The sequence below is a fragment of the Phaenicophaeus curvirostris genome, chromosome 1 (assembly GCF_032191515.1).
Source record: "Phaenicophaeus curvirostris isolate KB17595 chromosome 1, BPBGC_Pcur_1.0, whole genome shotgun sequence".
NCBI lineage: Eukaryota > Metazoa > Chordata > Aves > Cuculiformes > Cuculidae > Phaenicophaeus > Phaenicophaeus curvirostris.
The window spans coordinates 78,128,381-78,156,004 of NC_091392.1; the positions used below are offsets into that span (position 1 = coordinate 78,128,381).

The 27,624-nt window shown below is 37.9% G+C and overlaps 1 protein-coding gene across 1 annotated transcript in view; it reads right to left on the reverse strand.

Moving 5' to 3' along the window:
- The window catches only part of ANO2 (anoctamin 2), a 196,412-nt gene that overhangs the window by 36,367 nt on the left and 132,421 nt on the right, over positions 1-27,624 (reverse strand). The window contains exons 15-16 of the mRNA XM_069863875.1: positions 6,587-6,661; positions 735-936 (exon numbers count right to left, since the gene is read on the reverse strand). Of these exons, the coding sequence (XP_069719976.1) occupies positions 735-936; positions 6,587-6,661 (277 nt within the window). The remainder of the gene's footprint in view (positions 1-734; positions 937-6,586; positions 6,662-27,624) is intronic.

A 27,624-nucleotide genomic window follows, 5' to 3' on the forward strand; every position in this document is an offset into this window, starting at 1 on the left:
TTAGAAGTGATGTGTAAAAATGTGAGAAACAATACTTCATGACAACTATAAGAATCTTACGTTAGGGCCTGCTCAACAAACATCTTTAGCATGATTTATATAAAAAGAAACCAAAACCCCAGCCTTTACTCCTATTAGTAAACCTCTTCGGGCTAATGTCTGTAATAAAACAAAATCCAACCCCTAACTGAAAGAGATATTATTACAAAAAACATCCAGCCCAGACATGACCCTATAATGGCAAAAATGTACTTTGGCTAGTATGGACCTTGTTCAAATCATATCAGCAAAATAACATGGTAAGCATATACCAGTGTCACTTTGCCAGAGCTAGAAACACCTTTGAAACAACCCAATGACTTTCAGTAAACCAGTCTCATAGAGGTAAAGTAATATATCAAAACACATGCCAGGTCAAAAATTCCAACCAGCTCTAGAGAAGTGGATCTTGGTACAGAGCCAGTGCAATGCAGAAGTACCAGCTGAGATCCTCAAAATAGCACAGCTGTGTTAACATGGCATTACAGCCAAGCTGATTAGTCCTATTAGTGATGCATTGCATGTTGTGACTTAGACCTCAAGTTCACAGAGGCATGCCTGAGCATCTTACCCCATAGGCCTGCATATTTTCACTGGCACACTTTAATGGGAAATATTCCTATTAGAACTTCCTTGCATACTCTCATGTCAATACATGTAATGTACTAATGAGGAATGTGGCGAGATAGTTTTACCAATTTCTGTCAGCCACTTGGCAACAGCTCCATAAATTTCATCAAGTATAAGTATCACAACAAGGTTAATGATGACAGCAGTTGCGGTCACAGTCACTCGAACATTTGACCTGGTTGTCTCATTTGTGCTGAAGGATAAAGCTGCTGCTGTGGTAATTCTGTATATAATCACACCAAACACTGCTGAAAACGTCAGCATAATCTGCAAAGAAATGTACAGATAGATTAGTTTAAGATTGATAGTAGCATTTAAACAGAAGCTTTGACTAATATGTCGTGTTCGTTCCATGAGTTGGTATTGTGCAGTTATTTCTTAGAGCAACACAATAATACAGGAGAGTCAAATTAAAATGTTAGAGACCTGAAAACTCTCTAAGATGGACATAATGTAGAAATGGACATAGAACTCTGAACTGGCACAACAATTCCCAAAGATGTACATGACCACACTGATTAAAGTTCCACACATTATTCATGCAGTAATGTTAAAACTCAGGCAGTTCAGTTTCAAATGCAGGTATTAAACAAAGTCTTTTGTCTGGCAATAGGGTCAGATGGCTTGGACTGAAGGGCCTACATATAGGTGCAGACAAGTAAATAGGTTTTACTGCTGAAACAGATTCATGTTTGCAGAGTAGAAGTGGCATCTTACTCTGCAGTTGTGATTTAATTTTTTTCACAAATTTAAAAAAAAATAAAAAAAATTCCCTTGTTATCGTTCTTTTAAGACTGACCCAAACAGGGTTAACTAGGACTTCACTTTACATTTCTGTCCCAGAAGTCAGTTGGTATCCTGGCAATCTTCATGATTTGACCCATGAGATAAGAGAAGTCAGCCTTGCTACTTAAGGTCCAATTCCCTTAGAAGAATTTGAATTTCACAGGGATGTGGTATTCGGATTTAAAAAACAAAACAAAACACCTCAATGAAAAAAAAAATCAATGAAATAATAATAAAAAATTAGCAAATTCTCCTAGCCATACCAAGAAAGCAGGAGAGTATACGTTTTCCTCTTTGATTTTTCATTTTGGCAAGAATTCCAATGTACATTAATTATTTTAAATAGAAAAATCTTGAGATCCTCAGATGAAAGAGACTACCTAGATGTGAAACATCAGTCTGTTGCAATTATTTTAATGGGCCTAGGGGTCTAGATTCACACTACAGGTTTAGGGAAACATATCAGTTCATTTTAATGACCCAGCAATGTTTTATTGAATTCCTGTGAAGAGAGGAAGGATGTCTCATGAAAAAGCACTATTGCAAAAGAACCAGAATAAGACTCAGAGCTACACTGAAGGTTGAAGATGAAAACTAGGCCCTTTTGATTTTAATAGAGAAATAGTAAACATAATAAATAATAATGTTTTGAAGAAACTTCTGTATATATCAGATGAAATTCACAAATATGTTTTGTGAGAAAAGGGTAATCCAGGGTTAGATGTAGTAAAACATTTAATTTTGCCTTTTTAAAGAAATGTTTCAATAGTTTTAAATGAAATATAGGCAAATTATCAGGTCTTGCTTCACATTAATATTGTTCATTCAGATCAGTATGCAGTAACAAATTGGTAATGGTACGAGGTTCAGTAAGGCCAAGTGCTGGGTCCTACACTTGGGACACAACAGCCCCGTGCAGCCCTACAGGCTTAGGGAAGAGTGACTGGAAAGCTGCCTGGCACAGAAGGACCTGGGGGTGGTGTTTGACAGCTAGCTGATTACAAGCCAACAGTATGCCCAGGTGGGCAAGAAGTCCAGTGACATCCTGGCCTCTATCAGAAATGTCCAACAGGACCACAGAAGTTATCCTTCCTCCGTACTTAGCACTGGTGAGGCCGCATCTTGAATACTATGTTCAGTTTTGGGTCCCTCACTACAAGGAGGCACTAGAGTGTGTCCAGAGAAGGCCAACAAAGCTAGTGAGGGCCTAGAGAAGAAGTCTTATGAGGAGCGGCTGAGGGAACTGGGGTTGTTTAGCTTGGAGAAAAGGAGGCTGATGGGGGACCTTATCACTGTCTACAACTGCCTGAAAGGAGGTTAGAGCTAGGTGGGTTTTGGTTTCTTCTCCCAAGTAACATGTGATAGGACAAGAGGAAATGGCCTCAAGTTGCACTAGGGGAGGTTCAGATCAGATATCAGGAAAAATTTCTTCACTGGAAGGGTTATCAGGCGCTGGAAGTGTCTGCCCAGGGAAGTGGTAGAGTCACCGTCTCTGGAGATATCTAAAAGATGGGTGCTCAGGGTGCTCGGGGATATGGTTTAGTAGTGAATGGGTACAGTTGGATTCAGTGATCTCAAAGATCAAGGAAGCTGAATAGCAAACTTATCAACCTGACCAAAAGATTTAAGGCATCCATGGAGAATGAGGAAGATTACTGGAGGATAAGAAGCTATCAGAGACTTGCACTCTTGTGGCCTTTTCAGTTAATGTAGTGCCATGGCAAGATATACAGAAGTTACCACAAAGATATGTTTTATTTTTTAAAAGAACAAAGATAATTGGTTTTGCAAAAGCACCAGGACTGCAGAAACTCCTCAGTTGCCCAGCTATTTCTAAACATCTGCTTAGACACAGATGGAAAAACACTCCTTTAGGAATGTTCATTATCTGTGTATCCAGCAACAAGAAAAAATTGAGGAGGGTTTGTAGGACTGCACAGTAACTGAGACCATAGCTCTTGCTCTCCTGAGAGGGAGTGGTTCCTGTATCTTCACAGCATTTCTCCTATTCCTGAAAATACCACTTCTGCCCAAATTCTAGATCAGATAGTAACCCTTCATCCAGGTGCCTACTTTGGGTTTCATTGTTACTGACAACGCTTCATCCGGCCTGTTCTATCCCCTACTGTGGCAGACAGTTTCTTTACTGAACATCTAAACTAGTCTGTTAAATACTGAACTGCTTAGAAACAGATGTGAAAATTGGCTGCAGAAAAGGTCACCTACTGAGCCTGGTATGAATGAAGACAAACAGGAAAGCATACTAGATCTGAGAAGGAAGCTATAAAACCCCATGGGCTAGACTGATACCTTCATCCAAGCAGGATAACAATTTAATGTCCAAATAGTTCTTTGGTTCCCCAGAGGGGCTATTCTAGACACAAGTATTATGCCATATTATTGAATAGGGTAATAGGTTCCAAAAGAAGGAGCAAGATGAACTCTTCTTCCATGACACTAATTGGTTTTCTTCCTTCCTCTGACATAGCCAAACGCCATGAATACAAGGAAAGGCTCCCAGTGATGGCATTGCTCCATGCCATCATGTCCTCTTCCAGCAGCTGCCAACATTTTTGTCCCATACTCAGAAGCCTTTGCTGCAACATGTACTTTCTAAATGTGCAGTTTATAAACTGTGATGTATGTCATTACTAAACAAACCAAGCCAACTTGCATATGCCCAGCTGAGCCTAGACGTCATGCTGCCATTGGTCTTACTGGGCAAACCCAAGATTTGCAAACTTGTTCTAAAACCCCTTCAAAAGAGGTTGCTGAAATCAAGGTTGGAACTTCTTCCCCTTCTGCAGTCAAGTGAGGCTTTGTAACAACAGAAGAGCTATTACTGGATTTTCAAGTATGCATAAATATGTAAAATAGTCCCTGGAATTATTTGGTGGTGTAAAACCCCAAGACTGATTGGGCAAGAGAAGCAAAACCAGTATTTTTTTCAACCTTTACTTTTAAAGAAAAAACCATCATACCTAGCTTCATAAAGTCAGAAGAAAACCCAGAAAATAAATAAATAAATAAATAAATAAATAAATTTAAAAAAAGCAGAACACAGTCCTAGAAAGAGGATTCAAAAAGTGAAGCACACAAAAGGGATACAGGAATGAAAAATAGATAGAGAAGGTTTTACAATAAGAAAACTGTTACCAGTTTCAAGTCAGGCATCTAAAATTGGAGGCAATGTAGACATCTTCCTGGAAAATACCCATGTTCTGTGCTGCTAGACACTTTGAAAAGTAGTATTAAAAATTCAACGATCACTTCTCCAGACCAGAAATTGCAGAACATGCGTGTGCATACCTGTGTCTCAGTCTTCTGTGTCTGTGTGCTGTATACGTGCACATGGACACTTAAATTCAAGATTTCATCACCGGTCATGTATGTAGTGCTTAGTTAAAAAAATAAACAATGTGAATAATAATAATAGAGGTAGATGAGACTTATTTAGTTTCCTCAGTGTAATTCTATTGCACAGGCTGACAGCAAACTTTAGTCTGGTGTTTCCAATTTGTGTTTAACTAATTTAGCAGAAAAAAAAAAAGAAAAAAAAAACCACTACAAGAGTAGATTGTAATCTCCACATGGGAAAGCAGATCTCCCTTTCCTTCATCAAGAGTTGACTTGAATTCGTGCGTGGTTTGTAAGTTGTCTCCTGTAGCTGCTTGCATCTTACTGATGCTCAAAATATTCTCAGAAATAATCATTGTGGTCACTTCTCCAAACAGTGAAAGCCAGCATAGCTCTACTAGTCACTAATAGAAACTGAAGAACTGGAACTCTATATTTTTACTCATTTTACATAAATCTCTCTGAGATGTTACAGGAAGCAGGGAGTGTAATACATAGGCTATGACTGAAGAAAGCAATTTAAGGTCATGCTTAGGGGAGATGTAAACATGTGGTTAAAGGCAAAAGCACATGTAAGAACCTTGTCTGCAAAAGAATGACTTGCAAGAGCTAAGCAGGGCTATACGCTTAAGTCATACTCGGTATACTCTGCTTTAAGCAAGGTCCCAACTTATGCCAGTTAGAAGTTCTGTCTAGAAAGCAAATGCTTGGTGTGACCTCAATACAATAAACTCACTCAAAATATTCTAAGTACATACATATATATATATATATGAATGACTCATCTAATATGTATAGAAAATATACTCACTATACAATACATAGATATTAAAAAATATATACACGTATATTTACAAAAATGCAGACATTTATGTGACTTCAGTGTGAGTATAATATGCTTTTGATTGTCAGAAAAGGAAATCTTAACGGGGCATCTGCTGCAGTATATGCAAAATCTAGTACATTAGATATGTATTTAGGTATTTTAAAATAATTTATTCCCTAAGAAAATTTTCCATGCCAGATGCTCCTGTGGTGTAAACCAGCATACTTCATTGACATTTTATACTGGCTTTAGATTGCATTCTTTCATTCAGTAATTTCTGTATCCAGAGGGAAAATAGGGTCCTTGACAATGTAATTTAAGGTTTATTAGCCAACCTTTCCATTTGCTGTTTACAAAGTGTAGCAGCTTGATGATGTGTTTATAGTCGGTTGGAAATTTTGCTAGGACAGTGGCACTTTAGAGTTGGCTGGTCTGAACATCTTATTCTTGTTCTCAAGTAAGGATTGTATACCATGGTCTTCCTCAACTACAAAATAGTCCATTGCTGAATGTATGTTATACAAATACTTCTTAGCAACAGATTTATTTCACCTGTATGTAACCTGTTGAGTAAGCCCAACACTTCTGAATGACTTTCAGACAGAGTACATGCACAGTGGGTTTCCTTTCATTAGATAATGGAGGATGGAGCAGAAACACTGTGAGAGAGACAGCATCAAGTAAAGAGCTGCTGACATTTCAGCAAGTCATCCTTCCAACAGCCTTGTCATAAGTAGCCTTTGGAAAAAACAGAGTAAAGCTACAGGTAGGCATTGAACTCTCTGAATCATCCTAGTATGACACATAATGTCATGAACTGTTGGTTACAACCCTAGCTTTCTTCAGATTTTTAGTATCTTTGAGAAACTAGCTCAGCATTCCACTCAAGATACTCATTCCAAGTGTCTCCCACAACTAATCAATGTGGAGAAATGTAGATTATATTACCATAAATAAAATCAATCCAAAGTTTGCTGCATATCCAGGCATACGGTCATTCCATGTCAGCTTCTCCTTTTCATCCTGTGACAAAACAAAAACATAAATAAAAAGATATTCCAGATCTGTGCAACAGCAAATATAACAGCAAGATTTCTTACTGAAAAGCTTTCTCTGTTTCCCTACTGTTCTAATTTTGAAGATGATTTAGAACAATAAGCAGATACTAATTTGAGAGAAAAAAAGATAAGTGGCTAAATAAGACTAAAATGAAAAAGTCTGCAAAATCAGAAAGTGTTATATGTAACTATGATTGAAATATTTGAAAATATGTATCTAGCTAAATCTACTAAATTTCATATCAGGAGAAAGCCCTGAAATTCACCTCTGCTTGCTTTTATGCAAAGCAACATTCAGCCATTTCTTTTGAATTGCTTTTGTAAACTTTAGAGGAATAGTGCTTGACATAGTAATCACGAAAGAATATTTATTGTCATTGAACCCAGATTTTTTGTCTCATGGTTACCTTGGCCAGATGTGACCACTAAAATAATTCTAGCAAAGATACCCCAATCCTTCTGCTGCTGCTTGGTCTGTAGAAGAGCGGAACTACAAAGGCAAGCTCCTTCTATGATCTCTGCTGCCAACCTTGTTTTCTTCATGTGAAAACAGCATCTCTTCATTGCATAATTCAAAGCAACTGCGATCAGTGAAACAGTAAGCTTTTACTCTCCCCACAAAGACTCAACTCCATCTCTAGCAATGTGTACATATGAAGAAGATGTTTGAAAATGGTTTTATATAAGAAATATGATTCCCTCCTCTCAAAATAGGTTTCTTAAAATAATAATAAGGTCATTATTTTGTTTAAGTTAAACTAAAACTATATAATCAAATTAACTAAGGACACAGACCCAGCTGCTGTTTGCATTTCTGTGAACCACAGTTGCTATACTATGGACTAGGACTTCGCTTACATAGATGTTAACCCAGAGTTATTCTGAATTGAAATGAATTTAAACTAGATTAGAATTACAGGTCAAATGTTTCAAATAAACTCTATGTAAGGCACAATAAACCTCAGATAAAAATTGAAATCTGGGAGCATTCTGTCTTTGTGAAAGGCTTTCCAATTGTAGCACTAGGAATACATTTTATAGTCCAAGTGCAGAAATGATGTATGAATTTTTTCGTAGTGTTTACCAGGATGTGGAATTAGACCAAAGACATGATGCTGCCTACACATCCATTGCCATTATGGTGGTGCCTCAAACACTATAGGAAGTAGTAATACTTGGCATCCCCTCTTTTCAGCTCAGCAGTTCTAATAGACAAGGTAAGCATGTCTCCTTTGGGAGAATACTGGCAGGACTGGGTTATAAAAAACCCAAGCAGAAGCACAAATAATTTGGCCCAATGTATGCAGTACATAAACACTCCTAGCAGTACATAATTTGAGTCCATCATTTAGCTGGAAGGCTACTTTAAAAAGCATTTCTGTGAAAGCTGATGCATTTCATTCCATTTTGCTTTTACCACTCAGCAATTATATAGGATATAGAGAAGATCTAAATGATTATACCCCCAGAAGGCCTGAAGAACACCATGTCTAACAAAATCACTAGGGGAAAAACACTTAAACAAAATAGCAGAATGAGTTCATGTTAGCTAAATTAGTAAAGCAAAAGAAGAAAATCTTTTAAAACTATATTAAAGTGAAAAGACAAAATTGTGATTTATACAAAAGGGCCAGGAAGAGACAAAAATGACCAAGAAAATAATTTTAAAAATCTCTCTAGCAGGAAGAATTTTTGAAAGTAAGAAATAGGAATATCAAGATCAAACTTTCATTTATCATGAACCACACTTGCCAAATCCTCAGTGGCAAAGTGAGTAAGTTTTTCATGTTTGGGGTTTTTTTTTTCGTTCGATGTTTCCAGTGTTGTAAGACATTTACTGTATTTTGAAACACCAGCCAGGTTTTTGACATGGTCCACTGCCTTTCTAGGTCAAAGTAAAAATCACTTGCTAGAAGATTCCTGAAAATACCTCAGCAACTCACAAGCCTTAGAAATCAGGGAATACCTCAAGAAACAGTTGTCCATTATGAAAAATAAAGAGTTATTTGGAATATCAGAAGCTACAGTGTGCCTCAGCCTATGTTTTTAGTCATTAAGGGACATTAGGATCAATTCAATAAACTGAACTTCAGGAGAGTTTAAGGACTGCATTTATTAGTGTTCATTCTCTTTAATCTCAACATGTGCATTAAAAACATAGAGGCATCTAGCATCAGCAATTATTTTGGAAGCTCTATGTTTAGCACCTGAATACTTGTTTTACATAAAATATGGCTTTTCAAAAGCATTTTGAGCCTGGTGAGTGCAAGAAAATAAGTTTCTAGAATAAAGATTTAGAAGCATAATTGATTCTTGACATTTCAGTTTATTACTGAGAATAATTAAATGAAATATGAACTGCCTCCAGCAAAATTACCTGGCTGAACAAGACAAAAATAGTCCCTTGTCTCTTGTGGGTTGACCTTGGGGGGCTGACAGATGTCCACCTGTTGTGGTTTAGCCCTAAACTGGCAAAAAAAAGAGCCACATGGCCACTTGATTCAGGCTAGGCCAGCAGAAAATGATGGCAGCTGCTTGCTCCCCCCTCAACCCTCCAGTGGGATGAGTTGGGAAATCAAAAAAAACCCCAACATTACAGCTCATGGGTTGGGACAAAAACACAACAGTAAAGACAGAAAGTACAACATAACAACACTAAAAGAAAATACATAATGGGTGATATACAATGCAAATCACTCACTGCCCAGGATCCAATGACAGTTCATGCACCTAACCTGGCATCCATGAGCCAATCCACAAAACAAGAACCATGCTGAGAGCACCAAGTTGGAAACCACACCTTGCATGACATCATGGTATTAAATATTCCTTTGGCCAGCCTGAGACAGCTGCCCCAGCTGTGTCCCTTCCCAGCTTCTTGTGAAAATTAACTCTTTCCTTGCCAAACCCAGGAAATTAACTGTTTCCTGACCATAACCACGAAACCACCCACCTGCTCTCCCACTGCTGTGGGCTGAGGTAAAGACAGGAAGATAACTTACCAATTGCTATCACAGGCAAAACAGACTTGACCAGGGAAAGATTAGTTTAACGTATCACTATTTAAAATAGATTTGGATAGTGAGAAATAAAAAGCTCCTTTTCACCTTCCTCCAAACTTCTCCCCAGGGCTAAGTTCAGTCCTTCAATTCTGACTTCTCCATTTCCCTACCCAAGTGGTGCAGGAGGGTGGGGAATGGTAGGTTATGGGATCAGTCCATGAAGAGCTCCCCTCTGCTTGTTCTTCCCTCTCACAGTGTTCTGCTCCAGCACGAGTCCTTCCATGTGCTGCAGTCCTTCAGTATAAACCTGCTCCACTGTATGTTCTCCACTGTGCAGGGAAATCTCTGCTCAGGAACCTTGAGCACCTCCTTCCCTCCCTCTCGCTCTCACCTTGGCGTTTGTCACACTTTATTCTTCTCTCTTCCTTGCTGACAGGCAGTATTTTGCATTTTTTTTATCCTTTATTTACCCACATGTTTTCTCAGAGATGCCACTACCTTGCCAAGGGGGACAGATGTGCAGTGGGTGCATTGGGATGTCCCCAGCCTTTCCTCACAGAAGTCATCCCTGCAGCCACCATTGCCAGTGCCTGAACACTAGCACCTTGTACGTTTTTTACGTTGATGCAATGGCATAAGGAAAATCACATTTACTTTTGAAAACTGAACAAAGCAATGCAGGTTGAGCAGAACTCAGCAGAGTGACAGACACTCTATTAGTGTTTTCCCAGTCTTTTCTTTCCATAAATGACCTGAAGGGGGAAATCAGGGAGAGGAGAGAGGAGGGGACGTACGTGGAAAAGGACAAGTGGATAAAGGAAGGAAAAGAAGATCAGTGTGTCATGTAGTCAGCTTTCTGTTTTGTGCATGTACCTCCTTTAACCATGGTGTCACTGCTGTGAGTTTGCCATTCTCTGCAGCATTTTGCCAAAGGGAGGTCTGAACAACCTGAGTTGCTATGCCACTATGAGAAGAAAGAAAAAGCTGGATGAAAAGACTACTGAGTTACTTAGACAGCTTACATGACACAAAACAAGTTCTGAATTTTAAATTAATACAGTTACTGAAGGCTACTTTCTGTCATGGCTTTTGCTAAGAAAACCAAATCTGTAAATTTACTTGGTATTTCCAAACGCACCTGACTGCTCTCTGGCAATAGTGCCATCTAGCCGCTGAAAGACTGTACTGTGGGATACCAAGAACATCCCTGCGACCAAAATACTACACTTGCACACTGCAGCAGACGTGGTTTATTCTAAGTTAGTGGAATTCATTCGTAGCTTTGTCACAGGCTATGCCACATACCCCATTCTAAGCAACAACACGCATTACAGAGCATTGGCTAGAGTTTAGACGGGAGTAGGAGAGCTTTCCAGAATGTTGATGAAAACTCAGCCAAGCAGGCACAAAATCTATCTTGATCAGTCCAAGGGGTATATGCATTTATTGACATAACAAGATGAATCTGATCATCTGAAGAACAATCTCGATGACAGATATGCTACACCATGGAATAGTCCCCAAGAGGAACTGCATTGCAGGGACATATTTATATGAAGACAGGAAACCTCACATTAGAGATGGTACGTTTGTGGTTAACAAGACAAACTAAAAGATGCATTTTAAAATCTTTCTTTCTGTTTGTTTAGATGCACCAATGTATTTGCAATTGGATTGAAGGTAAAAATAATTATTGTTCTGGGTATAGTGATGCATTCCTGTTTTAATGATTAATGTGGTGTTGAGTTTATTCCTCTCAAGAACACAACTCTTTCCTATTAGAAAAAAAAAAATTAAAAATATCAGAAAAGAAATTGAAATAAAATTAAACATTGTCTAGGTTTTTCTGAATGGATCATTTCCCTATGAGTTACCTAACACGGCAAAGATCCAACATGTGCTGTTCTACATCCACAGGTGGGCCTCTAAGCTATGGAAACCTGGAAACATACTGCACTTGGACAGTACCAAGTAGCTTTATGAAAATAGTTCTGTGTTTCTCTGTGAATTAAACCACAGCCAGTTTGTTCAGATCACAAGTATTTCACTTATTTATTTATATTTTCCCACAAGAGAACACCTCCTCAAAGCAGGTGTTTTTAACCATCAGCCATGCCAGCTCAACCTGCACTTGGAGAGTGAAATAACATACCTTCTCTCTTCTGCACCCTGCTTTGTAACTTGAGTTCTGAAATTCAGGCTCTTCAGTACACCTGGGCAACACCAATGACTTCACTGGATGTACACAGAGCTGCAATAATTGTCTGGAACTTAGTAAAAGATGCTCGGAGAAGAAACAGAATCCAGGACCCCTCTCTCCTGGCACAGCTAGCAACAGCAAAGAGCTGCAAAATTATGCTTATGATGACAAAATCATGAAGTTCTTCTCTAAGTATGCCCAGGAAGCATCAAACAGGTAAATGTCATTTCTATAACTGCATTTTTCTTAGTAGAAATAAAATCTTTAATTTATGCGAAAATCATGCTGTCCAACTGAGCATCTAGAAATAAGATTTGTGGTACCAAATACAGCTCTTCTGTATTTGCATAACACCAAAAATATTACATTTGAATTGGAAACTCAAGACAAGGAATTAAATGAGCCTTTTCTGAAAGGGTCCCTGCAATTTTACTTTGGGCGTTAAAAAAAAAGATAAAGGCAAGGAGAAAAGGATGCTTCAGAGCTATTTGGAACTTAACAGAAAAAGACTGCAGTGCAGGCATTTTTAGAAGACAGTCAACTCCAAGGTCGTGATACCAAAGGAGGGATAGCAAAGGCACATCAGCATTTCTACCATCTTGCAGTTGCCCACAGTGGTAAATACAGCTAAGAAACTCTTTGGATAAGTTCATGGGACTGTTCCAGTCTGTACTAGAGGTGACTGACCATCAAATTTCTGGGAGGAAAGATAAAACTGCTACCACTCTGGGCATCTGCCAGCGCCTGTGTCTATTCCAGTCTGAATGTGTCCCTAGGAGTTCTACCATCACCTTCCCACAAAAAACTTTTGTTTTCAGACGTATTAAAAAAGAGAAAAACATTTTCTATTTTTTCTCCTGTAGAAAGCAGTAAGGGCATTTTAACTGTCAAGATGGCTCTGTTTCACAAGCAATGTTGTGTTTCAGGTTGCACACAGAATATGAACTGCAAAGACTCATTTGAAGCCAGCATAAAGACTGCAAAACCTTTAATTAAAAACTTTTTGCTGTCTTTGAAACATGCAGAATAGCATAAACATTCTGAGAGCTTTCAGTGGAGCTTAATGGACACAGTATAAATCATTTGTGGAAGCAATGCAGAATGGAGAATTATGAGAAGTGTGTGCAAGGGTCAGTACTAGGACCATTGAAATTATTGGAATTCAAAGCTAAGTAAGTTTATTGTTAACCATCCAGTTTTCTTCTCCTTTGTAACAGCAGAACTTCGTTGAGGTGATTATTGCTACAAGACTAATAAACGTGTTTTAACTAACATTCTTTTTAGTGCAACCTCTAATCACAGCTTGAGATTTTCTCTGACGAATAGTCAGTCATAAGCCTCATTAGGTCATTCCAATTGCTAATTATCATAGCTGTTCAAAATCTTTGGGCTATTTTCAGGCTGAATTTGTCTATCTTCATCTTCCAGTCTTGGCATTTAGCTGCAACTTTGTCATTTAAGAGCATCTACTGGCAGATTTTTTGTTTTGGCTATAGGTTCTAACAAACTGTCATCAGACGATCTCATGGTTTTTCTGCTAGCTTAGACCAGTCAGTCAGAACAGGAACAATCAGTTAAGCCCACAGCTGTGTTTCTTCCCCTGCAATGCTTCTGGAAACAAATCTCCCATAGGCTACAGACCTGGCCTGGGCCACTGACCTGGCCTTTCACATAACATGGCTTATGAAAGCATGTGTGAGTAGTCCATGTGCCTCAAGATGCACACATGCATATCCCTTCCACAGGACCAGACATAACATTTAATTATTACTGTGTTAGGTGAAGGTCTTACTTCCAGTCATGGAGCACAAGGATGTTTAATGGAAGACACCAGCCTCTTCTCTGTCAACAAAGGCACTGGCAGAATGGAGGAAAGAATCCACAAATCACAGTACATTTTAGTACTTATCAGTCTTAACACTATATTTTGAACTTTCTCAAAGTGTGTATACATATACATATATATATGCACGCGTGTGTATGCGTGTATATGTGTATATACATATACCACTTTACACATATACACTTGCACGCACACTTGAATATGTGTGTGTATGTGTATTACATGCATGCAATGAATACCTTGATAAAAAATAACTCTGATTATTAGATAGAACTGTGATTTGAGTTACAATTCATAGATTAAATTTAGTATCAATGTTACATGGTGAATGTGTCCATTTGCCCAACTGTGCCAGTACTGTTGGAATAAGGGTAAGCTGCAACATGCCAACGAGATTTCTTACTGCTTTTCCCTCTGCAGCAACAGCAGGTAGCTAAGCTATACGGGTACGTAGACAGGCAGGGTAAGAAGATCTCAAAACCATAGTCACATATGATAATGTTCCTGAAAATTCTATCTTCATTTTAAAGGTAAAAAATTAATGCTCCTTGCAATAGTGTCAGGGAATTATTTCAGTATCTTCATTCACTCAGAAATAATGATGAAAAGGCTAGAGGACTGCTATCATTGTAATTTAAATTTGTAGTTAGACTTTGTTAATGTAATACAGTTTAGTTTATTCAAAATAAAAATGGTTCCTTTTCCCGCTATACTTAAAATTCATTTTGCTTTGATATTCATCTTAATGCATCTAGCATATTGTGGCATATTGCAGTCTTTATTGTGTAGATGGCATTAAGTTGGTTAGTCTTTACATCACTGTTTAAAATCAACTTCTTCCTATTTACATATGGTTCAAGTAAAAACTGGCAGCACTTCTTTTTTTCACAATGACAGTTTAACATATGGCTTTACAAGAATGAATTATTTATGTAAAATTGAAGTCATTCAGAACATTACCAGAAAAGCACTATAATTTACACAAACAATAGTTACATCTGTAGTCATAAATATTCATTGTTTATCCATGCTCTTTGTAGATGATTAATAAATCATAATGAGTCTGATCCTGAGAAGGCAAAGGGCCAGATGTACACGTACACTTAGACATCTGATGGGATTTCCAAAGCAACTGACTGGTAGTGGTACACAGGTCTGTCATAGTAACAAAGATGGTAGTGGAATGCCACAAATTAAGTTCATAGTATGAAGGGATAGCCTGTCACCTACTCAGCTTTCTTTTTTTAGTGTAACTCCTGAATTTTCTCAAAGAAGTAATAAAATATGAAATACTACACTTACCTTGAAAATATGCTTATATAAATATAATTGTGCATAGGAAGATAGATTCTGAGCCACACATGCCTACTTTAATTTACGTGACTAGACCAATTTAATATGCTCTGACATTGACTAGAGGTGGACCTATTAGGTAGGTGAAACAAGAGAGAACAAAGTAAGTTTCAAAAAGTGGCCTTAGGAAAAAATAAATTATGAGAAATTCTCACTACCTTACACTGTCGTGGAGTTAACTAGATTTTTCAACCACTTTGTACCCTGAAATCCAGAGCACCATTGCTGGCTTCAGACTTTCTCATATAAACTGTGAACATCTGATGAGAAGTTAATTTAATAATAGACACAGCACAATTTAAAACAATTTATCCAGTATAATCTTTCAGAAAAAAAGGCCTTTTACTTGTTCCCATAATTTAGAACCATTTTAATGCTAGCAGTAATTTTAAAAAATTCTCTTTGTAAATTACTATAAGTATAGGACTGTCTTTAAGTAAATCCTTTTAAAGGGTGTCACCTATATAATCAGACACACAACTACCTGCAGTATGTCTCCCTAGAATACCAAAAAGCCCAAAATTATGTTATCTTTTGTAAATTCAAGTTTATTTGCTTCAATCTGATAACAGCTTACTTGAAATTAATCTGTAAAATCAATTATTCAGTCACCATAATAAACTTTCATACAAGCAAATTGGGCTCAGTGAAAATAAGCCAGTTGGCAATTTTGCAGTTTGCAAAGCTCAAATTACAATTCCTTATGTGCGAGTCTCTTAGCAGCATTTAAAAGTCTTGTTACTTTTCTAAACTGCATGCATTAGTTCCCTTAATATGAAGAGAACACAATTAAAAAAATTTAACCCAGAATATGGTTTCAGTTCTGATGAGATACATTTCGTGCTGATTCCAAGTAAATATGTCCTTTGTAGCTTTCATTGAAGCTTTCTGTCCCGGTTCTGGACCAGTGGTCTAGCTTGAACAACCTAGGCTGAAATCCTTGCTCCTGTGAAATCAATCACAGAATTCCCAGTGACCTCAGTGAAGCAGAATCTCACACCAAGGCTTTGCACTGCACACTTAAAACCAGATTTTCCATTGTCTTACACCATGTGAGGTCACTTATTCCCACACAAAGAGGGAGAGAAAGGCATGCAACACATTATCAGTTTCTTTTGGTTGCAATTTCAAATTCCGCTTACACAAACTGAATGATCACAGCAACAGCAGAGTGAAGTGGAGTAAATTTTTAAGTTGGTAAGGAAAAATTTGAGAAGCAGGGAAAGAATTAAAATGAGATGTGGGCTATGCTCAAATGTTTCCCTGATTCCAGAACATTTATTACAAGTTGCAAAATGTTAATTAAGTTTGTATCCTAACTTCTGAATATGCTATAAAAATTGACATTAGTTTGCAGAACACAATCTACAAAAGCAAATCCACAAAAGCAAACTTTTGCCAACAATATAGAGATGACATGCGGAGAAGAGTTCTGGGTAAACAGTCAACAAAAGAAAGGAAAGATGAGGAGGGGTACAAGAGCAAAGCAACCTTCAGCTCCCTCCATGTCTGATCCACAAATGACATATTTTAGAGGTACAAGAGTCCTGCCCGTGCACTTTCTCCCACTGAGACATTCTACCTATTTAAAGCTAGACGGTGGAATTTATGGATGTTACCATTTCTGCATCATCTCTTTAACCAATGCTAGATATGCATCAGGGTAACATAGGTACATAAAATGATCAAGGAGTGAGGTGGGAAACAAAGACACTAAATATGTTACAGAAGCAGAAGCATCATGAGGGGAGCAGGTACTCACAAAGGCTTCCTTCAGTATAGCAGGAGTAATTGTTACCAGCTTCCTCTGTAGTCAGAGTAGAAAAGGCATCAAAGAGGTGCTTCCAGAGGGAAGAGTCAGAGACTCCAACCTAGCTCTTGGTCTGAGCCTATGTCTAGGAATAATATTCCGCTAGCTGATGATGGAGAATCTATTCTATATTGAGTAGATATCCACCATGAATATACTCATATCTTCAGTCACACACACACATCCCACACACAGAATAGTAAGAAAGGGCTGCCAATGAAACATTGGAAGGAAGAGACAGAAATCAGCTATTAATGGATTTGGGAGAGTAATGACAGGCATACTTTATAGTACTATTATTATTCTCTTTAGACTTTTGGGAGCTGTGATTTCAGGGAATTAGTTAGTATCAAGTTTAATTTTTCCAAAATGTAAATTCAATGATAAATTTATTTTTGTAAATTATATACATTTTTGACATTATAAAATTGGCAGTCATGTGTCATGAAGTGCAATACTTTCCAGTTTTCCCAAAGCTGGAATTTCAAACCACCAAATCACAGTGCCTGCTCACTTGATTTTTTATTTTTTTTTAAGACAAAGAGGTAGAGACGTCAGGCAAAAACTGACTGACAAGCACATTGTAACTGCTTTCCACAAAGCCACCACTAACTTCATATAAATTTTCTAGAAAATCTCCTAGATCTAAATATAAGATGGAGACCAAAATATCCTAGCACTTCTATTCCAAGTCCTTTGTGATTTCCCAACAGGGAAATAATAACTACACATACACTAGGCTGAATTAGGTAATATTTATTCAAGTTGCATGTGTGTGCTAAAACTGTATAGAAAACACACACAGATTACTAGGGAGCTCCTTCCCACCAACATCCCAGATAATTCACCATTTTTTTTTTCTTCTTTAAGAAGTAATTGTGTCAGTAGTTGGCACTAAAATATTGATCTACAGAAAGTTGCCTTGAAAAGCCCCAGTTTGATTTAATATAATACAAGTTGGAAAAATTGGAACAAGTGGGAAACAATGTTTCACTATTCATTCTCTTAAAAATATTTGTATGATTCTTTCACATTGTTAGTAAAAATAGAGTAAGCATATCAAGAAAAGAGATTTCTGATACCAGCAAAAAAATGGAAGAGTTGGAAGTACTGGCAACCTATGCTTAAAACTGTGATGTATTATTTAGTCACAGACCAGTATACTGTTTGTCCTATATTTAACATAGTAATGACTTTAAAAGTCATGTCAACTAAATTTGCAGATGATACAAAATTAGGAGATGTTGTGAGTAGCAAAGAGGACAGAGACTTAAATACTGGGCTGTTGAGAATTCAGAAATATAACATGAAATAGAATGACATTCAAGTAGGTCAAATTAAGGCCAGTGTAACTAGAAAAATAATTCAAAACTGCAGTAATGCTCAGCAAAGAAAGAAATTATATTAAAAAAATTATTGGGAGCAATGTGTTACTGTCTGAATGGTGGTAATTTATAGTTGGGTCATCCCCACATGTAGTGAAAAGGTGTATGTCTTAAAGCATGCACAATCTGCATGGGATTAAATTCAGTGTATTTGAACTCAACAGAGCAAACTAAGTGAGAGGCATGAGAAAAATAAGCCCTCTGTGGAATGGCATTTAAAAAAAAATCTGGCCTTCACACATAACAAGGGACAAGGTTGCCTTTATGGCAATTGTTTACACAAGGCAAAGAGCAAGAATTCTATGGGTACCTAAACACCATGGGTGAGGACACACCTGAGCTGACCCTACCTGTGCTATTTCTAGAACTAGGGAAGGAATCCCTAAGCTGATTAGATAGGAAGCCATTGAGAGGACCTCTGGAAAGAGGTCATGAGTCTAATAGGGTGATTTGGGGTGCCCTGTTTGCCCTCAGAAACTTGCTCAACGTCCTCATACCAAGCTGAAGATTTTCTTAACTTCTGGTGTTGTCACAGAAAGTGGACAAGAACCTGTTCCTAAGATTACCCATAAACTAGACTCTATAGCTAAGTTGCTGGAATATGGACAGAAATAGTCAGGAGGAATTCATACCTTCCTATAAGAAGTAAGGCTGCAAGAGAGGCAGAGGTCCTTTCGGGCCTCTCATACAGCATTTTGTTGCCAGGCACCATCTATGGTTTTAAACTACTGAAATGTCTTTTGTATCCTGAGGCATCACTATCCACAGCACTGGCCTGTGCAGAAGACTCAGAGCTTCTGCTGCAGAGCATAGAACAACTTAACACTGCCACGTGAAAAATACTTATCTACATCCCTACCCATTCTGACACCGTCCCAATTACATCCCAGAGACCACAAAGCACTTACAATGATATGGAATCTTGCTTTTAGACCTCATATTATAACCAAATTTCAGCAAAAGTTAAGGAAAATAGTTTCTGGAAAACAGCTTTCAGTGTGAAGTATCTCCTAAAAATTCCCAGAAATATGCAGACTGATGCTCTCATTTGCTGCATACTTTGCACTGGACTACTGGAAGACTTTCAAGGTAGACTCTGTCCAAGGGAAAATTGCAGGGATTTTGGGGAATTCTCTGCTGACACTAATCTAATATAAAAGCTTCTATTGTATGTCCCATTCCTCTGACTAGCATATGAAATGTGACTGAAATAAAGGTGACATATACGGCCTAGGCCACCTAGATGGCCGGCTTGTCTTTGGATGAAGTTTCAGCTAAGTGGCCTGTGATTTGGACAACCAGGCCTGTAACAGGTAGCTGCTGAAATGTCAGAGCTTCATATTACTGTGACATATATACCCAGAGAAAACAGTTAAGAACCTCAATGAGACAAAATAATACCAAAATAAACAATCTCCCCAAATTGTCTCATTCTGTAGTAAAGTCAGTCTCTGAACTTCCCATTCAATCATGGGTTAATGGAAGGAAATGTAGTACAGGGGCAGAGACAGAACTTGTGTAGGGACATCACAGTCATGTTCTATTCTACAAGCCTGGCCTCTTGCAAAAGGTAAAGGGCATGGGGTTTTTTTTCACCCTTGATACAACATGTATTGTTCACTGGTATGCCTGCAAAGACAAGGGGAGGAGGAAGAAAGATCTTTGCAATCTAGAAATAATGAGGAATTCTCCATTATCTGAAGTTTTGAAATCAAGGCCATATGCTTTTCTATCATTTTCTATTTGTTTTAGTTCGATCAGTTGTTATGGATTTGTTGCAGGATTCATTTAGTAAAACTCTTGGGTAACAGAGGAAATCAGATTATATCCAAATTAAAGCAATAATGTAGTTTAAAAGAAATTTATGTAAAGGAAATATATGAACAGTCTATATGTCTTTTGCTAATAAGGATAAAAAGCAAATAGTGGCTTAAATTACTAGCAGGAAGTCTTAGATTGGACTTGAAGAAAATCCTTGGAAAAGTAAATCCTACAGTCCTTCAAGGAGGCATAGGTAAGACCTGGGAAAAGTTCCCTAGGGAGGCTGCAATATCTTCATTACTGAAAATTTTTAAGAACAAGTGAAAGATTATTCTGGTAAATATGACACTGAGTATAGCTGGTCCTGCTTTGCACCACAGTGGGTACAAGATGGTCTCCTTCTAAGCTGAATTCGTGCCTCTTTTTTTTTCTTCTCTGTTCTTAAAATCATTTGAACTACTGAGAACCTTATTTGTTTCTTTTTCCTGTTCTTCAGAAAAATATCAAATGCTGATAAATCTCATATATTTTCCTCAAATTGCCAGTAAGAGAAATTAAAAATTGAAGCCATTACCAGTGATTACTGACAGGATGTGATTAGAGGTACCATCACACATAATAGGTGATTCTCTCATCATGAATCTATGCACTAACTCATTACAGAACTGCAAAATCACAGAATGACCTGAGCTGGAAGGGACCTACAAGGATCATTGAGTCCTGCTCCTATCCCTGCATTGGATAACCCCAAAATTTACATCATCTCTCTGAGGACACTGTCCAAATGATTCTTGACTATTGTTAGGCTTGGCACCATGACAGCTTCCCTGGGGAGCTTCTTCCAGTGTTCCACCACCCTCTGGGTGAAGAACCTTTTCCTAATGTCCAACCTAACCCTCCTCTGGCACAATTTCCTGCTTTTCCCTCTGGTCCTGTCATTGGTCACCAGAGAGAAGAGACCAGCTCCTCCTCCTTCCCTTGTGAGGAAGCAGTGAACTGCAGTGAACTCAATCTCCTCTTCTCCAGCCTGAACAGACCAAGTGACTTCAGCCACTCCTCATACAACTTCCCCTTTAGACCCTTCCCCAACAATGTGTCCCTCCTCTGGACACTCTCCAGTAGCTTAATATCCTTTTTTATACTGCAGCGCGCAAAACTGTACACAGTACTTGACCAACAAAGCAAGGAGGGCTGACCTGTAGACCATACAGGCAAGCAAATATACCTTCCAATAAGCCAAGCTTCTCAACCAACAATCTAAGGCATCCTGTCAATATCAGGTCAAAGCCCAGAAGTGCTAAGTTTATGGTGTCTTGCAACCTAGACACTATTCTATCAAAATGACTGGTCAGAGGCCTCAGAATTACAAATCCTAAACATGACTGTGACTACCTAGAGTTCAGACCTAATGATATGAATCCAACAAGAAACAATCCACCCAAGTCAGGAAGCTAACTTTGCTATCCGGTATTGGCTGAGGGAATAAAGGAAACATCCTTTCATCCTTTAGTGTTTCATTAGTCCATGCCTCCTCAGGAACCATGCAAGAGAGATGTTCAAGGAGATGATACTTACCTATAGGGTTTATAAGCACAAAGCCTTCCCATGAAGCCCAGAAACTAAATTCACACACATACTTACATGCAAGTCAGTGGGTTTAATTAGTGGGCTATGGTTTCAGGCTGGAAATTCTTCCTCACTTTTGGAGCTTGTTCTCTGGTTCTTTTTTATAAGATAAAGTAGTATCCTTTCTATAGATACACTCAATGGCTACAGCTGAATCTACTACCTTCATGGATGTTCTCCAAGGCCTTGAGGTGATTCATACTACATACTTTCCTTTTTTCCCTGAAATTGTGCTACTACCAGTCTACATAGGTCATGAGACTGACACAGGGCAAAATTCACCATCTCCAAATAGAAGGAGGTATTATAATTGCATCACCTATTTTTCAAAATAGGTGATCTTTTTGCCTTATGAGGAACGGCTGAGAGAGTTGGGGTTGTTTAGCCTGGAGAAGTGGAGGCTGAGGGGAGACCTCATTGCTTTCTACAACTACCTGAAAGGAAGTCGTGGAGAGGAAGGTGCTGGCCTCTTCTCCCAAGTGACAGGGAACAGGACGAGGGGAAATGGCCTCAAGCTTCACCAGGGGAGGTTTAGGCTGGACATTAGGAAAAAATTTTTCACAGAAAGGGTCATTGGGCACTGGAACAGGCTGCCCATGGAGGTGGTTGAGTCACCTTCCCTGAAGGTGTTTAAGGCACGGGTGGACGAGGTGCTTAGGGGCATGGTTTAGTGTTTTATAGGAATGGTTGGACTCGATGATCCGGTGGGTCTTTTCCAACCTGGTGATTCTATGATTCTATGAAAATGCATAAATGCTATTTCTATGTTTGTAGAAATGCCAACTGAACTCACAGGATTATATCAGAACTAAGAACACATATACCTGTGAGTAATAAGATGGAATCATTCTTTCAGAAATAAAGCAATTTCATTTAAGTCAAACTAAGAATGAACAAATTAGCAACAGATTAAGCATCTGGAACTTTTAAAATAATTCAACTAAATGTGCAGGACTATTAATAAAAGATGTGTTTTCTCCTATTGGGATTTATGCCTAATATTTATTTCACCAAAGATGAGCTTCACCAAGCAGCAGGAGGAACAGCCAAATGAAAACAGATTGCTTGGTTTCTCAATAAATGAACTCTCTCTTCTGTATTTTAAAGAAGGTGAAAAGTAATACTGTGCTAATCCTGCTAGGCATGGTCTGTGCATGATTGGACAACTAAACCCTGAGATTTGGTTTACAAAGGTCTGAAAGTGATGCAACTCTGACAGTTTCAAAGGAGACTCATGAACTCAGACTTCATAGTCCAAATTTCCAACATCACATTTTGGAACCTTCATAGGCTCATCAAGGAATTTCAGCTCCCACTTTCTTACTACCACCCCAACCATGGAATCTTGCATATCTAAGATAGACACTCTTCAAAGAAATCACATGAACACTACCCACATCTCCCCCTTTCTCTTTTGCTGAATTGTCCTATTGTCAGTGCCTCCAGGGATGCAAGGTGACTATTCTTCATGCGAAACAATTTATTCAGAGATGCTATTCAGTATGGATTGCCAGCCTTTCAATCCAGAATGTCCTCTGGGGACAATGAGTGTGCAAGATGTTTCCCTAGCAATCAGAAAATAAGCTCTGTCATAATTTCTAGGCCTGTAGATTTCTGTTATTCTAGAAATAACCTAGACACCATAAGGCCCCCTCTGTCACAGAATTTCTGGAGTGCACATTTTTCCATTCTTGCCTTGTTCTTTAGCAAGACTTATTTCCTCTGCCCTGCCTCCCACCAGAAGAGATCTCTGGAGTAAGGATCAGGCAGATGCAGTGAAGGCTCCCACAAAACCTAATGTTAACTTTGTTACATCTTCCTTTTCTTAGCATTTTTCTTCTGGTCCCATTTCTCCATATACGATATGTGGCCTCAGCTTGAAGTACCTCCAGCACACACTTCCTGATCCAATCCTACTTAATTTTGTGACATCAGCCTCTGCCTGTCTTTGCAAAGGTCTCTTTTTCTGTTCCCCCTTTTTCCCAGCCTTTCCACCCTCTTCACAGGATCACAGAATTACTTGTTCAACTGTGATGCCCAGCTATTCTTTCTTCTCCTATAACCTGGATGAGGTCATAAGGGCAGGAATAATGAAGAAGATGCAGCAAATAGTCAATCTCAGTCTGAAAAGTGGCTCAGAAGGTCTGTTCTGAAGAGGCATCAATGAAAAGTTAGGCTCCATAGACACTTAAACAAGCTAAAAATGGGCAATAAGGAGAGAGGGGTCTTTCGCCAATGGAAACTTTATAGCATTTCAGGAAAAGAAAAGCTAAAGTGTTTGTTTTCAAAAGTGTTTTTAATTACTGTGAACCAAAGGTTTTACGTCAACAACTTAAAATACTTTGTTTTGATTTATTCTATTTTAAGAACCCTGTAATATAAATTGTGTTTTGAAAGAAAAAGTCATTTAATAACAGCAGTTGGAAACTCCTCACTCTATAAAAGTTGAACTAAGATATTTCATTTAAATCAAAACATGCTTTACAAAAAAATAGCTTGAATAAACAATATTTTCCAGTGGGAAATGGTTTCAAATCTACATTTTTTTTTAACTGCTCTGTTCTCAGTTTTCTCCCAGCACAGTAACAACAGGTGTCCGCAGAAGGAAAATATCACAGGGGGATTTCTGAAGTTTTGAGCTCTGTTAATATCCTAAAGTTAATGCTTATCATGCATGCCGTATGCTGACATGACTTCTTCTGGCAATGGTAAGATTCTTCATCATTCATACTTGCTGGGATTGAAGACATTAAAAACTTCTTCAGCTCACTTCACCCTGCAAAAAAAGGCCTGGGAGATCTGCACTCTGTGCTTTCTTGCAGGCAGGCATACTGTTTTCAACATACTCCAGCTGCTTCAACAGCTGCTGTCGAAATAACCATGTCAAAGAGCAACCTGTGAAGACCATCCAAGGTGTTTCCTATCTGAAACTCAGGTGAAATCTCACTGGTGCGGCACTATGTCCTATGTCTATACCTTTCAGCTTTATGAAAGACTGCCTTTCCCTTGACTAGATCTCCCAAAGCTGGAGGAAGTATAGCTCTGATGTGTATTATTCTTGATACTTGTATCTGGATAGAAAAGTGATGAGACATTAGGGACTGCTGTTCAGATGTGTTGGTTGATTCCTGATGTCTGTTTGCCTTGAACAGACTGTTTGATAAGCACAGAAGGAGTAAGAAGAAGGAAAGGAAAGCTTCCAAAGAATTTCTTCCGAACTTCTGCATATACAGTGGCAACATACCAAGCAAAAATTCAGCATTTGCAGATACAGACATATTTTCTCAGAAAATAGTTTTTTAATTTCTATCATGACAAAAATGTAATCTGTCCACCACCACAGGATATGATTATACTTGTATAGAGAAGCTTGAGAGAAAAACAGCAAAAATTCAACCACATGCAACTGTAATAAAAGACTGAGCATTATAATTTTATCATAACTGTATTAAAAAGAAACATCTTGCTGAACATTTGTAATCACAGAGAGAAGAAACGTACAGTGATAAAGTTGATCTTTAAGTTCTGTGGATTCAAATTCTATGTCATATGGTACATATGTCAAATGGTACTGCAAAGGTCCAACTATGGCTGAAATTCATTATTGTACCCTTGAATAAAGTAGTCCAGTCATTACATTTAAATTCTGAAACACAAAACATTTTGGGAGAACTGGAACTTCTCCATTTAACTTGAGTTGTTTTGAATTGGCTGCTGTTTCATATAATGTGCACTATGTAATAATTAAGTATTCTCATTCTGTTGGTGCAAGTTCTAATTGAACTCAGAGAGTACTGAACATTCAGTGGCTCAAACAAGATACAGTTATGTTTTATGACAATCACTGATACAACTCAAAAAGAGCACATTAGGACAAATTCTTTACCTGTGTCCATGTATCATGACATTCCATAAACAGATATACAGAAAACTCAATTGTCTCACAATCATATTCCACACTGTACCACCCAGAAAAGCAGAAACACACAGCAATTTATCTGATTAGTGTTTTAATTCTCTTGTATACTTGGTATCGGATCCTGTTCTTCTACCATCTGTGGGATTTGGACTCCTACTGGGTTATTCACATACAGGAAGATCCACACTTTGTCTAATCTCTGTTCGCCATTTGGCCATTATATAGACAGATATCCACAGAATAATTCTATTCATTTGGATGCATCTCCTTGAGGTATTTTTACATTTTCATAGGTAGCAGATTCTGTAGCCTAAAGTAACAACTAACCCTCTGAAAAACCTCTGCTGTAGATCTTATACATATCACGATAATCAATAAGTTTCATGGTCTTTTGGAAAGAGCAGAACTATGGCATCATACCTCATCTGCGGCCAATCTTCAGTCCATGTTTAATAGTTCGATAACACTTCTATTAATAAAGAAATGTACCCTATGCCTAATGCTTGACATAGGAAAGATGTAGAGTTGGCAAATCATGAATCGTAATAATAAGTCTCTTTTGACAGTATCAGTTAGTTGCTTATCAGTCTACCTAATCATTGCCCTTCTCAAGTGTACTAGATTTTTTTCTGCTTCTTCCATATAGATCTATGTAAAAGCTGAGCTCTAGGGCACAAGAGTCAGAGACTTGGGCTGTTTAACACCTATGAAGAAATATTTGTGTTAGGTAAGGAAACACAATAAGTTCTTGAGCACAGGATCAGTCTCCACAGCAGCATCACATCTGGGGAAGATAGGAAAAACTGATTGAGAAGGATAAGAGGTGTGGCCTTAGAAAGAAACAAAATTTATGTAGAAACTGAAGTATAATGAAGCAAATGCCAGACAGCGACTTTTGAGATGGTCATTCACAGATCTTATCAGCTACAGGCAAGTGTTCTCTGTGACAATTAAACATAGATTTAGAAGAACTTCACATGAGGGCAGCAAGAAAAACCATAATCTAGTGCAGAAATATATTAGAAAATCCAAAGTTTCAAAACTTTCAAGTTATTTTTCTTAACAACCACAAAATTTTGACTTTATCAAATTTTTGTTTTACTTTCCTTCTGGATTTTGAATCTTCATTATTTTTCCCATTTTCTTCCTCACTAGGATATCTCAAAGTAACCTTTTAGCAAAATAACATCATGCTTCTTAGCTATTCACATGGCTTCCAGAAACAGGGCTTTTAAAAATTATTGCTGGAAGTCTAGCTCCTTGGATCTCCAGTTCGATACATAGATACTGAATATGTCCTCCCTAATTTGATGCCTTTGGCTTACATGTGGAAAAGTGTCAAAAGCCTTTTCCCAAAGGACAGCAGTGTGCATCTAAATACACACATCAATTTGTTCTGAATATGTTTGCCATTTATAGAACACCTTAATAATGGAAACTAGCAGACCGGAAACTCGAATAAGTTTTAAACATCTTTCTTGATGGAAAAAAAAAAATCTTGGACATTTGTGCTCTGTTTTCTCTATCTTTCTTTCATTTTGCTAAAGGCTGCTGTCAAAATCCTTGTTATCTTTGTTACTGCAAAAACCAGATACTCCAAGTAAAGCATTTACAATTGGTTCACATTTTCTTTGTAAATATATAACAAAAGACAACACAAAATGTCTTTTGGCATTTTCTACATAATTTTCATGCCAAAATGTACAATTTAATAATATTCAGCTAGTCATTAAGTACATCAGGGCTTGGGAGGAAATTTGAATTATTCCAAGTGTATGTTTGATTTGGCTAAGTGTTGAAGTTGGACCTGAATACTGTTGAATATGGAGTAAGAGTTGTTCTGTGCTTCTCCTTGAATAACTGAAAGCGATATTGAAAGTGAAAAAATATAATTATAATTAGAATAAAAGATGGTCCTTGGGTTTTGTTCAAAGCTATTTTATCCTGGTTGGAGAAAAAAAAAAAAAAAGAAAGAAAAAACCCCCATCTTATGTTCACATAGGTGCATGTTCTTATGCTGATAGAATAA